Genomic DNA, 15,399 nt, shown 5'->3' on the forward strand with positions numbered 1-15,399 from the left:
CGATAACTGCACCGGCACATGTGGACACCATACATCTATTCTCCTCAATGGTTTTTAATTGTCAGCACTGTTCCTGTAGTAAGAACTCAATTGCCAGGTTTAAAGTATATAATGTTATTAAACTGTTTATTATCAAGTGTTTTGCGGATTTGTTTTCATAATTATGAGTTTATTATGGAAACCAAAGAGAAAAAGCAAGAAAACAAAGCGGCCAATTAGAGTTTACCTTAAAGTGGAGTTCCAGCTGAAAAAAAAAAAAAAAATCAGCAGCTACAAAAACTGTAGCTATTGACTTTTACAATACAGCCACTTACCTGTCCCTCGGTCCAGCGGTGTCCTCACCACCACTGTTTTCACCGGCCGTCTTCTCTCCCTGGCGCCGGCATCTTCAGTGTGGGCACCCAGCTGTGACAGTTTCCGGCTTCACAGCCAGGTGCCCACTGCGCATGCGCGAGAAGCACTGCGTTTTGTGAATGGCCCTGTAGTCTTCTGGGACCTGTCATGTGTCCCAGAAGACTATGGGAAGGGAGGGCGGGAGAGAGGGCAACTTCTGCTTCCGATCACCTAGGCGATCGCAGAGGAAGTGAGTGCGGGTACCAGTCAAATTCGGGTACCTGCTCCCCAAAAGGTGCCAATCCTTAATGAGGAGCGGGGGACAAAGCATTAAAGTGGAACTTCCCCTTTTGGGTGGAACTCCACTTCAACATAATTTAAATTGCATAAAATACCTGATCTGCCTACTTTGGAGTTGGAGCCCTTTGCATGCTGTTGCTGCTCTATATGTATATGTGGTGTACTGCATAATAATATTGGCAACCTCCAATGCTATTTACAGATGCATAGTTCAGTACATTAGTTTGCAAGTTAATTTGTGTGTGAGTGTATCTGCAAAAACATTAAAGCAGAACTAAACCCTCCTATCCTTTTCAGCCTAGGAAGCTGCCATCTTAGCCTATGTTTGATCTGCAGTTGCCATGGTGCTGCACATGTGATCAGTTATGACTCCAGCCATTTGATGGCTTGACAGTTTGGTTGAGAACACAAGCAAATGTGGCAGTTAGCATTCTCGGCATGCTGGGAAAGTAACTGTTTTTTTAAACCGTTAAATCAATAGGTTTAGTTCTACATTAAAAGGTCAGTGTAAATTCAGTTAAACAGTAGTGCCAACTGACAAATGTCAGTAGTGACCCACGGTGTGCAGCACACAAGCTGTAAAACTGTTGATATTTGAACTAGAATGAAAACAAAAGACTATTTCCTCTTGCGCTACTCACTTCCTGGACTGGGATGCTTGTCTATAGAGAGAAGCTTTCACAAAGATATTTGTTTTCATTTTGACTTTCCGCCCTGTTCGGCTAAATATGCGTAAAGCCTTTCAAATACCAAAATATCTCAAACGTAATAAACAATTCTTAAACTCCGTTAAAAATAAAAATAAATCTTAAAACTTCATTACCTGTTTACTGCTATCAGTTGTTGGAGAATTATTTACTGTAGCAATCCCAATACCGGAATCATCGCAGTCTATGAGTTTGTCTGTTGTGTTATTGTGTGCAGGTTTTAGGTATGAAAATTCATTTTCAGTTGAGTCTACAGCAGCAGAAATATCAAGTGAATAAGGCAGGGTGGAAGCATAATTAAAATTAACTGGGAATCTGGGCCCAACTTGAGAGTACATATCTGTGGGTAGGTATCCAAAGGTTTTGGGGTGGTTTGTCCTTGACTTTCTCCATTTTGCTATTATTGCAATCATAATGGTCAAGGTAAACAGAAAAGCCATTACTGCTAGAGCTATTACCAAATAAATATTTAAATTTGAAGAGAGATCAGAATTCCGCGATTGGGTGCCAATTTCAGAAACATCTTGCTGAAAATTTTCTGCAACAACCAGATTTAATGTTACAGTGCAAGAAAGTGGTGGAGTTCCATGGTCCTTTACCATTACCACGACACTGTGCTTCATCAAGTCTTTTTCTCCAAAGGTACGTGACGTTCTGATCTCTCCACTGTGCTGACCAATAGAAAATGACAGAGGTTCCGCTATGCTCAGGAATTCGTAAGAAAGCCAAGCATTGTGTCCAGAGTCAGCATCCACTGCTACCACTTTAGTCACTAAATGGCCTTTACCTGAAGAAAGGGGCACTGTCTCAAATGCAGAGCCTCTTCTTCCTAAGGAGGGATATAGAATCTTTGGAGGGTTATCATTCTGATCCATGACGTATATTTGTACAGTAATATTGCTTGCCAGTCGAGGATTTCCATTATCCGACGCAGTGATTTGAAATTCAAATTCTCGCATTTGTTCATAATCAAATACTTGCTGCGCATATAGAACTCCAGTTACTGAGTTAATAGAAACATATGTAGATATTAGTATGTCACCGATATATTTGTTAATAATAGAGTAACTAACTTTCCCATTGTCTTCAAGGTCTGGATCAGATGCCTGTACCTTATATAGGGAGGAACCAGCAGCTTTATTTTCTGGTACATACACATCATACTTGGTTTGCTCAAATACAGGTGGATTGTCATTCACATCCATCACCTCAAGAGAAATGGTTCTTGTGGTGGACAGAGGAGGTGATCCTCTATCTGCAGCAGTGATTGTAATGTTAAAGCCTTCAGTTTCTTCTCTGTCTAAGATATCTGAGGTTTGAAGCCTATAATAGTTGCTAGATGATGAAATTATTTCAAATGGGATTGATCCTGTTATCTTACAGGAGACATCGCCATTAGTTCCAGAGTCTATATCTCGTATGTTTATCAGTGCAATTAGTGTTCCCGGTAAGGCATCTTCAGGTATTTTATTGCTGATGGATGTAAGGGTTATCTCAGGTTCATTATCATTGGCATCAATAATTTTAATGATGACCTTGCAATGTGAAACAAGTCCTCCTCCATCCTCAGCTTCAACCATCACTTCATAACTCTTTGTTGTTTCAAAATCTAACTGGCCTTTAGTCCTAATTTCTCCCGTCACAGAGTCTATTGTAAAAACCTGCTGAGCAATCTTCTTGATGTGGCCAAAAGAGTAAGTAACTTGTCCATTTAGGCCTTCATCTCTATCAGCAGCACTCAGCTTTACAACTAAAGAGTTTACTGGCGTGTTTTCAAGCACATCAATCTGGTACAGCTCTTTTTCAAAAACTGGGGCATTGTCATTAATATCACTAACGATAATTTTGATGACAGCTGTTCCCGTCTTTACGGGCTGCCCTCCATCTGAAGCCGTTAGAATTATTTCAAATGATGACTGCTGTTCTCTGTCCAACATCTTCTGTAGCACTAGTTCTGGGTATTTACTACCATCAGCACTAGCTTTTTCACGCAGAGTAAAATATTGGTTCTCAGAGATTCTATAGGTTTGCAAAGAGTTAATTCCAACATCTGGATCAAGGGCATTAACCAGAACAAATTTTGTCCCTGGATGGGTCAATTCACTTATTTCTAAATTAATAATGCTCTTTGAAAACACAGGAGGATTATCATTTACATCCTGGATTTCGATCTCCACTGGAAATACAGACAAAGGATTTTCAGCTACAGCTTCCAGACTTAGTAAACAACTGGATGTCATCTCACAAATAGTCTCTCTGTCTATTCTATCGGAGACATAGAGGTTTCCATTGTCAAGGTTCACACTGAAGAAATTCTGTGCATTAACAGAAGAGATGCGGAATTTTCTCACTGCCAGTTGCCTAATGTTTAAACCCAAGTCTTTAGCAACGTTTCCCACCAGGAAGCCTTTCTTTGTTTCCTCAGGGATAGAATATCGAAGCTGACCCAAAATTGCCTGAAGATAAAAGCAGAGTAACAGAAAACGCACTACTTGCCATTCCATTGTACTCCAAGTCCTTCTGACTTTCCTGGAAAAACTCTGTTTGAGGTTATAATCCACCTGGCATGTGCTGACGTTACCTAAAAATCTCCTGGTAGTTCAAGAAGAAATACAGAGAAATCCACCTTGTCCGTGACCTAACAATCAAATGAATGCAAGGACGTCTTTCCTTAGTCTGCGCTCTGTATTTACTGAAAACTCCAAGGGACCTCTACATGCATCTCTAACCTTACTGGGCAACAGTGACACACTGTGTTCCAATTAGGAACTGCAGGTTTCAAGAGTGGGTCAAAAAGCAGGTAAGAAAAGTATTTGATAGAAATTTCAATGATACTGCGCATAAGAAATGATATATAAAAGATATATGAAGAAAAAACAGGAAACAAAAAATTACAATTAAAAATAGATTTTTTTTCTTGTGCTCAGATATACTAAAGTTTTTAGTATTAAATATGTTTTAATTAGTACTTTTTTTGTAAATGTAATTAATTGGATTGGCTTGGTACACACCTATTTAAACCTGTCAATCCAGGTAAATGTTATATGTCATTGCTAACCTTTTGGAAATCTTCAGCATTGGAGAACCATTTTACATTTTTATTGGCAGACTCCTATACAGTATATTAATACAATATTATTATTATAGAGGATTTATATAGCACCAACAGCTTGAGCAGAGCTTTACAAAATGAAAGAAGACATTATAGTTACAATACAATTTGGTACTAGAGGAAACAAAGGGCCCTGCTCAATATGCCACACTCTTAGGTATGCAGGTAATAATAAAATAACCCAAAGCCACTTAGAGCAAACTGTGACATTCAGTCATACATGTGACACTGCTTAGATGAACACAACAAATACTGTATGTGTTTCCATTCTAATAATCTTACATAATATGTAAAGATTACATAATGGTTTGCCATCTTTACATTTTAATTTCAACCACATATATAAATTGATGAATAAAAATCAAACTTTTATAATGCTGTGTGATGGAACTTTCCTATATGCTGTTTAAAACTATGAATACAGAGAAACTGTTTATAGTAAACACAGGTAAGGCTTGAAACTGATAACCGATTAAAACCAGAAAGTTGTCAGGTAAACAATGTTCAGGAAGTGTGTCTAATTGAAAAACCTTCACTTTAATGTTGGATAAAGTCGTAAATGGTTAGTACTTCTGTCAGGGTTTTATTGCTGATAAAAGTTAATAACACAGCAGACAAAACCCCTATTCTGAACTAAAACATTATAAAAACCCGTTCAAAAAGGGCAACCCTGATTTCAAAATCTCACTGGCTTTTTGGACATTATTACTTAAAACTTCAGGTTTCCTGCAGAAATGGCCCTCAAAAACAAACTTAAAACAAACTCAAATTTATTTTCCTTTTGTTTTTTTGAGACAGTTTTGGAGGACACCTGAAGCTTTATATAACAATGTTACATACCTTTTTAAAAAAGTATTTATAGCTGCCTGTGTTTAGTTAGGGTGATTCACCCTCTCTAAATGTCCAGTTGTCCATCTTTATCAGGACTCAGAGTGACACAAAAACAACATTTTTGAGTTGTTGCCAGAACAGAAATAAAAGGGAAATCTTCCAATGGGGACACTTGACACTTTAGGGAGATTTCCACTCACTTCCTGTTGTGTCTAAAGGACAGGAGGTGAAGGGAAATCTCTTGAAAAGAACAAAAAAAACCCGATTTGAACTCTTTCCAATGTTATAGTTTTTTTTTTTTTTTTTTTTATAAAGTAGGAAATAAATGATTCTTTGGGTTTAGATATATATATTAAATAGTTTGGATAGGCAAAAATACTTGTGCATCACAAAATGCTTGTGTTATCATTCAAAGATATTAGTACATATTATTTATATGGCCACCATTATGAACAAATGTTTTAAATGTGAAAATTTGTTTTATGATAAATAAAAGTAACGCAGTTCTATTATGTTCATTAGTATGATGTTCTGACATTCCTGGAAACAACTATCACAAAAGAAGTAACTTTGTGCCTCATGGAACATTCTTTCTTATATATTTCTAAAAGTTTCTTAGCCTAAGATTAAGATAATGCTTGGTTCACAGTTTAAGCAAATAAAGTCAAGTTAAAGTGAAAACAATTGCCATAAACTCCATGTTTTTTATGTCAACTGAACTTTGTGACTTGGTATGTGCTAGATTTGTTTATGATAAATACGCCCTGATTATCTGGTAAACCAAAGACATTTAAAACGTATTGTGTATACAGTGCACACTATATGTGGAATTACTCTGAACATAAATGTCAAATGAATTAGGCAAGAGAGCAAAGGAATAACTACTCAGTATTTTCATTATTTTGCTGTTCATGTTTATAAATAATGGGTTCAGTAAACAAGAAGCCCATTCGGTTTTTCCACATCTCTTCTTCAAAAAATGGGACAAGGTTAGAGAACGTGGTCCAAAGGAGAAGATAAGGGGGTGAATAGGTCACAAGAAAAGATTACGGGAAGTGGGTCACAGTACAAGGTTAAGGAAAGCGAGTCATAGGAACATCCAAGTGGTTGGATCACATGGGGACATAGATCATAGGGGTAGTTTAGGGGTAAAAAGGTCACAGATCAAGGTTAGGGAGATTGGGTTACAGGCCAGCATTGGACTGAGTTGGTCACAGCACAAGCTTGGGGTTGGTGAGTCACAGGACAAGGTTAGAAGCAGTGGGTTACAAGACAAGGTTAGAAAAGAGTGGTTTATAGTACCTAGCTTCCAAAAAAGAAACTACAAAAACCAGAGCAGGCTGCTAATGTGTTTATTTTACAGTTGATATTATGTACTATTATTATATTATTATATCCTCCACTCCTCATACGAAATGTCCTTCCTCCTTTACTGTGCGTTCTGCTTCCCCTGTTTTGGATACTTTCACCAGTTGCTCTTTTTATAAGAACAGCTCTACTCCTCCTTCACTGGAAAATGCATCAATGTCTTTTACAACTGGTCAGGTGAGTAGACCATTGAGGAGACTTAAGGCAGCAGGCCCTGATGGCATTAGCCCCAGGGTGCTCAGGGCATGTGCAGATCAGCTGGGGGATGTCCTTCAATGGGTCTTTAACCTGAAACCGAGTCTATGAAAGGTGTTGTGGAAGATGTCTTGCCTTGTTTCTCTGCTGAAGATACTATGTCCAAGGATTATAGACCAGTGGCTTTGACCACCCACATTATGAAGACCTTGTAGAGGCTTGTTTTACATCAGTTACAGCCCATGGTTAGTACATTTTAGACCCTTTACAGATTGCCTACCAGTCAAGACTGGGACTTGAGGGCACTATCATCTTCATGCTAAATTGCATGTATGCACACCTAGATAGGCCAGGCAGCACTGTGAGGGTCATTTTTTTTACTTCTCTGGTGCTATTGATACTATCAGGCCAGAGATCTTGGGTGGGAAACTAGCAGCCATACAGGTTGATGTTTCCCTTGTGTCATGGACTGTAGACTACCTGACAGGAAGACCACAATATGGTTTATCAGCAATAATGGGGTTCCACAGGGGACAGTTCTCTCTCCCTTTCTTTTTACTGTTTATACCACAGATTTCACCTACCAAACAGAGTTTTACCATCTTCAGAAGTTTTCTGATGACTCTGTGGTAGTGTGATGTATCAGGGATGGGAAAGAGACAGTATAGGATTGTGGTGGAAAACTTTGTCACATGGTGTGACGATAATCATCTGTATCTAAATATGACAAAAACAAAGGAGCTAGTTGTGGAATTGAGAAGGAGGAAGGCACCTGTGACCCCTGTCTCCATTGGAGGAGTGGATTTGGATGTAGTAGAGAATTACTAGTATCTGGAATTGCATTTAGCTAATAAACTGGACTAGATCAAGAACATCAAGGTGCTCTAAAGGAAGGGTCACAGCCGACCTCTATTTTGTGAGGAGGCTAAGGTCTTTTAAAATTTTCCAGATGATGCTGAAGATATTTTATGAGTCTGTGGTGGCCAGTGCTCTCCTGTATGCGGTGGCATGCTGGGGAAGCAGGCTTAGGGTGGCTAACAGCAACAGACTCAACAAACTGATTTGCAAGGCCAGCAATGTTGTTGGATTGGAGTTGGAGTCTTTCAAAACAATGTTGGGGAGGAGAATTTTGTTCAAGGTATGTTCAACTCCTCCCACCCACTCCACATTACGCTGGTCAGTCTGCGGAGTAACATTAGAGACAGATTGTTACAACCACGATGCACCACAGAGCGACACAGGAAATTTTGCCTTTGACCATCAAATTATATAATTCTTCTCTGAGTGCTGAATGTGAGGATTTAATCTGGTTTATGATGGATTTTTATAAAGTTTTTACAGTATGTTGGTATTAGATTAATTATGATTTTGAGTACAGCTAGAGAAAATAATGTAATATTTGAATTTTTGTAGTTTGATTTTCTGTTATTCTTCAATCTGTGTTATTTATTTTATGTAGTATTTTAATAGGATGGATGGTTCATTAGAGTATAGTTTTAATTTTGTTTTATTTGGTACTAAATACTGTTATTGGTAATTTTATTGTGTCTTGTTTCCATTTGTTATTGTGATCTTGTGTTGTCTTCATTAAATGTAACTGTATCCTAATAATTTCCATTTGGGATTATTAATGTAATCTGAATCTAAATTTTAATATAGTGCTATACACACACACAAACAAACACATACACACAAAAATATTAGCACACTTTTTATGAAGAGCTTAGAAACCTAGGCTGCAAAAGCTGACTTCAATAAAATAATGACTCTGAACAAATACATTATGCAATCATTTTTCACTTTGTGCCTTTGTTGACAGGCTAGGACCTGGTATGTACTATGAAAAGGAGGAGCTTACATTAAATTGCTGCTTACATTAAATTGCTGACACCTAAAAAATTGCTCACCTCATCAAAAGGGTTTATTGAGGTGAGCTTCCTTAAGTGGACCTTTCTTTGACTTTAAAGGTCTGCATGAATAAATTACTGGCATGTCTCAATATACAGCAACATCATTCACATTTAAAAAAGCCCTAACTTGCATCCTCCTGGAGTTCCTGTCAAATGATTTTGCCTAGGCTATGTTATTAGCTGCAGGCAGGGGGGAGCATTTCCTCATTATCCCTTCTTCTAGTGATCAGAGAGCACCACTGTAACTTTGTCACAAGGTAAGAGGCTGCAGAAAGGGCTGATCTGTGCTAAACATTAGTTAACACAGCCAAGAAATTCACAGTCAAGAGAATCTACATGACTGTGTCATCCCTGAGCCAACATCACAATTTTGAATGAGGAAGATCATCAAGGAAGAGACATGAATAAGGATAGTGCCATCCAGGAGACATGGGGTAGTCATGGACAATTTGAAAAAGGTCAGAAGTGGAACAACCAGCAACTATGCAAAATGATCTTCAAAAATACATATAAAATAATTAGCCTTCAAGTACCAAACATTTGTGTTCAGTAAATAGACAGTGGAGGTTTATCTATGGTCACATGCAGGCTCTATTGGAGAGTGACTAGTTTCGCTAACTGTCAATAGTATCCTAACATCACAGAGAGCCCCTCTGCACCCAGTGAGATAAGCAGCAACATAATAAAAAATTGGCGTGTTAGTTTATTATATCGGGAAGGAGTTAAGTATCTGTCAGGTTTTTATTGCTGTCTGTGTCCTGGGAAATATTATTTTCTGTGATCTTTGGGACATGAAAAGAGGAATCTCTCCAGCAGGGGCACATATAACAATAAAATTACTTTTTTTTGCCATGACAGAAAGTGACAGTAAGTCAGTCAAAGACACAGACTGAAAATAAAACCTGGAAGAGGTTCTGATCCATCCCCTCTGTATAAATGCTGTTCTCTATTGAAAATAAAATGACTGAACTTACAGTTTAAGTGCTAATTCTTATGTATAGTAACTCATAGCAAGCAACTAAAATGTATTGTCTTTCTGGAACTGTGATTAGTTGCTCTTGATTATTACTCTTAAAGTGTTAGTAAACCCAAAACAGCAAAATCAGTCTGTATATGCATGCTTGTTATACTCACTGTGAAACCTAAGGGGTTAATCCTCTGCATTGTGTAAAAAAGCTGTTTGATCCTTTCTTCTCTGCCCCTCCTCTTGTTGAAATAACCACCTGATACCGACTGAACTAGTGGTCACATGCACATGCTCAGTTTGGTGTGTATTGCTAGCGAGGTTTGTTTGTTTTTTTTTTCTTGGGAGAGTGCATGTGATCAGCACAGAGCCAATCAGTACTGTCCAGACAGAGGGTCAGAGGTTTCACATCCTCCTAGTGCAGTAAGAAAACTCCTCCTACAAGCTTTGACCAGTGCTCTGCTGAAGTCACAAGACTGCTCAAACTGCTGATGAGAAAAGGTATTTAGCAGTTTATATGTACTAAAATAATTGCGTTTTCATGTTCTGTGTACTGTGGGAGACTGATAGAGTGATGCAGAGTCCTGGGTTTAGTAACACTTTAATAATTATCACTAAAAATGTAAAAGACCAATCATTATTTACCATTACATTTTGAGAAATGATAAATAGCATTTTGTATAGGTGTTCCTTTAAAACATCTCACTTAAAAGTGAAGTGTGGGATTGCTTTTTTAAAAATCATACTTACCTAGGTGGATGCAGCATCGGTCCGATGCTGCATCTGTCCTCCGCCGGCTCTAAGTGTGAAAACTTGATCACATGACCGCTGATTGCTGAGTTCTCACAGCCACTCTAAGCAGAGAGCGATGACTGTTAGTCACTGCTGTCTGCTTTGCCCCCCTGTGATCACTGGCGCACTGGGCTGTGGAGGAGGAAGGAGTGGCTGGCTCAGGCTCAGCGGATCACTGAGAGGCTGCGCCAGGTGCTGCTCCAGACTCTGGGGTGGATCCCGACTTTAAAGTCAGGATCTTTCCCCAGCCTGAGTAATGTCAGCCGACAGCAGGTTTCAGCCCACTGTCAGCTAAAAACGGGTTACAGGAGTGCAGAATGAACTACACTCCTGTGATCCACAAAAGTACAACCAAAAGAGCTAGGAATGTCTCACTCCAAAACTAGAAATTCTTGTTTTTGACTAATGTGAGGCTTGTGGTACAAAATTGACCCTTACTCTATCATATATACATAATATAGTTTATTTAGTAAATAATGACAATCACTAGTGTTTTGTCACTATAAAGTTTTTATGCTTATATTTTTTCTGAGGAGTGTGAATACATTGTGGACTAGAGTCTTTTATACCACGAGGGATTTTGGTCTCTTGTGCAAGGCTAAAAAACTAAATGGGATGCTTTATGAGTGTTGGATTAAAAACTATGGAAGTCTTATGGTCACAATAGATCATTAAAAAACAAATTACAAAATCATTAGACACCTCATCTGATTCGTCAACACTATATGGATCAATACAGAGTTTAAAACAAACAGATCTGCAACATTGTATTAGAGCAGTTGGAACATACCTGCAAAATAAGACTTTTATCAGCAATAGGGTCTCTTATGTTTTCATTACCAATTCCTGAATCATCAGCATCAATTAGTCTATCCACAGGAACAACTGGAACACACTGCTGAGTTTTTAAGAAAGTGAAGTCTGCTGAATCCAGAGTTGGACAAACATTGTATGAGTAGGGCAGCTGCAATGTTCCATCATTAAACTGGGAAATAAACCTTGGATCTACAGTATGATATAGTTGTGTATTCACAGGGCCAAAGGAAGGCAAAGATTGGGACTCTCTGCATTTGGAGACCACAATGACTATGACAGTCAATACAAACAGAAAGGTAATCAATGCCAAGGCAATCACCAGATACATTTGCAAGTTCGACTGAGAGTCCAGTTTGCTTGGCTGTTTCTTCATTTCAGGAATTATCTGCTGAAAATTATCAGCAATCACCAGGTTTAAAGTCACAGAAGCAGAAAGAGGTGGGTGACCATTGTCTTTTACTGTAACTACAACTTTATGTTTTGAAGAATCTCTATCATGAAAAACATTCAATGTTTTGATCTCCCCAGTATACTGATCAATAGTAAAAAGTGATGGCTCAGACGTTTGCAAAAAATAAGACAACCAGGCATTGTGTCCAGAATCAGCATCCACTGCAACCACTTTAGATACTAAGGATCCTTGTTCAGATGACCAAGGCACCATCTCAAAGACAGGGCCATCACTGTCTCTTGGTGGGTATAAGATGACTGGTGAGTTATCATTTTGGTCTACCACATGAATTTTTAGAGTTGTGCTGCTGTTCAGTGATGGAAAACCATTATCTTTAGCAATCACCCGAAGGTGGAATTCTCTGTGTTGCTCATAATCAAAGGACTTTTGTGCATATATGACTCCAGTCACTGGATTTATAGATACATGAAAGGATATGGAATCTTTGTCATTATTGTTAGTTACTATAAAGTAAGTCAGTTTTGCATTTTCTTCACTGTCAATATCTTTTGCTTGAACATGGAATATAGAAGATCCTGGTAAATTATTTTCTGGTACAAATGCAGTGTAAGTCAGCTTCTCAAAAACAGGTGCATTGTCATTAACATCCGCCAACTCCAAATAGATGACTTTTACAGAAGACAAAAGAGGAGAACCCTTGTCAGATGCTTGAATGGTGATGTTATAGGATGACATCTTTTCTCTGTCCAGGGAATCTTTTGTAACAATTTTATAGAAGTTACCTGCTGATGACACTAATTCAAATGGAATATCCCCAATGACCTGACACTGAACTTCTCCATTTTCTCCTGAGTCTTTATCACGAACTGCAATGAGAGCCACCACAGTTCCAGGTGATGTGTCTTCAGGAATAGGAGAAGACAGGGAGGTGAGGGTTATCTCAGGAACATTGTCATTCTCATCCAATATCTCTATTAAAACTTTAGCATGGGCAGCCAGCCCTCCTCCATCCATGGCTTGTACAGATATTTCATAGTGTTTTTTCATTTCATAATCTAAATGTCCCTTTGTTCTGATGTCTCCATTCTTGTGATTAATTGTAAACATCTGGAGAATGCTATTTGCCAGGGTACTAAATGAATATGTAATCTGAGCATTTACACCTTCATCATCATCAGTTGCTCTGACCTGCAGAACTGTAGAATTTAAAGGTATATTTTCCTTAATGCTTATTTTATATATTTCTTGGGTAAATATAGGTATATTATCATTGATATCAATGATGGCAATCTTAATCAGTGCAGTGCCTGTTTGTACTGGATTTCCTCCATCAAAAGCTGATAGAATTAGTTCATGGTGATTTTGTGTCTCTCGGTCTAGAGGCTTTTCTAGAACTAGTTCAGGAAATATACTGCCATCAGAGCTGATCCTTTCTCCTAAGACAAAGTGCTCATTTGGACTCAGCTTGTAGCTTTTCAGTGTATTCATTCCTATATCCAAATCCTCTGCTTTCTGCAAAACAAACTTTGCTCCTGGTGAAGCATATTCACTTATTTCTAATCTAATAGTTTCATGGAGAAATCTTGGTGGATTGTCATTTATATCTTGAATTTCAATCCTAACATTAAACACATTTAAAGGATTCTCAGCCACAGCATCAAAGGCCAGGACACAATCAGCTGCAGCCCCACACAATGTCTCTCTGTCTATCCTCTCTGCAATGAAAAGGTCTCCATTCTCCAGATTGATACTGAAATATTTTTCAGAAACATCAGACACAATACGGAGTTTTCTTGCTGTAATATCTTTCACATTCATTCCAAGATCTTTCACTAAATCACCAACAACTGAACCTTTCCTCATTTCTTCTACAATGGAATACTGAATCTGAGCAGAGACTGAATGACACAGCCAGGAAAATAATGAAATCACTACTTGCCATCTGATTTCCAGGAGAGACTGTTGATGATGCATCTTCAAGACAGCCATTCCTTCTGTTGTTGGGAATATATAAGGAATCCTTTGTAGAATGTATAATCCTTAACTGTATTTAAATTCCAGGATACCTTCTTCTTTATCAGACCTGAATCCCTCCCATCTCATGCAGAAATGCTCTATATCTACTCTTGCAGTTGTACTGACTGTCTCATAGAGGCATGCATCTCTCACATCCTTCCCTTGTTGGTTCAACAGCGGCGCTCTGAGGTGCAATTGGGGTACTACAGCATTTTAGAGTTATTTTTATAAATACAGATTAAGATTTAGGGACATTTCACACGAGCGGCATCAGTTCCATCACAAAAACTGATTTTAAAAAATGCAACATGGTCCTTTTATGTACATTAATATGATTTTCTAACACTCTTGAAAAAAAACAAAAAAAAAACAAGTAGCTTTGTACCTCATGGAACACTCTTATATTGTTCTAAAAGTTTTTTGGCCTAAGATTACAATAATGGTTGGTCCAAAGTTTAAATAAATAAAGTCAATTTAAAGTGAAAACAATTGCCATAATGTCCCCATTTTTTATATGAACTGAACTTTGTGACATGGTATGTGCTAGATTTTTTGAATGATAAATACGCCCTGATCTTCTGGTAAACCAAAGACTTTGTAGACTATATGATTAGTGGAATTACAGAGGACATAAACATCAAATTAAGCAGGAGAGCAGAATAACAACTACTCAGTATTTTCTATATTTTGCTCTTCGTGTTTATATATAATAGGTTCAATAAATATGATAGGTTCAATACATATGAATCCTATTAGGTTTTTCCAAAACTCTTCTTTGAAAAATGGGACAAGGTTAGGAAGAGTGGCTCAAAGGAGAAGATAAGGGGTGGATAGAATAAGGACCCAAAATGGAACCAGTGTGTGGGCAACAGAGGTACCCATTCAATAAAAAGGTGCTTCCAAGTGGATTCTCCAGGAAGGTTGGTATTTATTGATCATGAAAAAAAGTTAAAACACCAACACGTTTAGTTGCTCTTTAGTGGCCACTTCATCAGGAAAAAGTGTACAGTACACCTTAGTGCCTGAAATCTGTGTGCATTTCTTCAGCCCAGAGCATACTGTAAAAACAGAAGAATCCACTTGGAAGCACCTTTTTATTGAATGGGCGCCTCTGCTGACCACACACTGGTTCCATTTTGGTGGCCTTATTTTATCTACTGTTGTTCACCGGATCTGTTTGCAACCAAACATCGTGCAAGAATTTCCAGAAAACCCCGACGAGCCTCGAGTGTGACTACCCACACTCTGCATAGAGACAATCATATTCTCCACATGTGCTAAAATAGGTTGCTTGACCATAGGACCCTAGAATGTGAGTATATGCTTACTACACTACACCTACTCTGCCCATATGTTCAACTGAATACTACCCTTAAAAGGATGTCTCTCGTTGTTTTCAACCCCCCATTTTTTTCTCTTCCTCCTTGTTTCTGCTCATCTGTAAGACCACTGATTCATCAAGATAAGGGGTGAATAGGTCACAAGAAAAGGTTAGAGAAAATGAATCACAGGAGAAGACTAAGGAGAGAGTCATAGAATGATGCAGGTAGGTGGGTCACATGGGATGGGTCATAGGGGAAGGTTAGGGGTAAATAGTCACACAACAAGGTTAGGGAAATTGGGTTACAAGCCAGGGTTGGGCT

At 38.3% G+C, this 15,399-nt stretch overlaps 1 protein-coding gene across 44 annotated transcripts in view; it reads right to left on the reverse strand.

Annotated features, from left to right (window-relative positions):
• Window positions 1-15,399, reverse strand: part of LOC149474329 (protocadherin gamma-A3-like) — a 440,639-nt gene that overhangs the window by 36,957 nt on the left and 388,283 nt on the right. Inside the window, exon 1 of one of the 44 annotated variants that reach the window (XM_089659196.1) lies at window positions 11,303-13,618. The exons of 42 other annotated variants lie outside the window; for them this stretch is intronic. In XM_089659196.1, coding sequence (XP_089515322.1) covers window positions 11,303-13,603 — 2,301 coding nt within the window. In that variant the 5' untranslated portion in view covers window positions 13,604-13,618. Of the gene's footprint in view, window positions 1-1,456; window positions 4,025-11,302; window positions 13,619-15,399 lie in introns of those variants that run through there. One more of the 44 variants, XM_089659075.1, reaches the window with a different exon arrangement.

This window comes from Staurois parvus, unplaced genomic scaffold (genome assembly GCF_062004578.1).
Source record: "Staurois parvus isolate SC_StPar_1 unplaced genomic scaffold, SC_StPar_1.0 ptg000006l, whole genome shotgun sequence".
Classification (NCBI taxonomy): Eukaryota; Metazoa; Chordata; class Amphibia; order Anura; family Ranidae; genus Staurois; species Staurois parvus.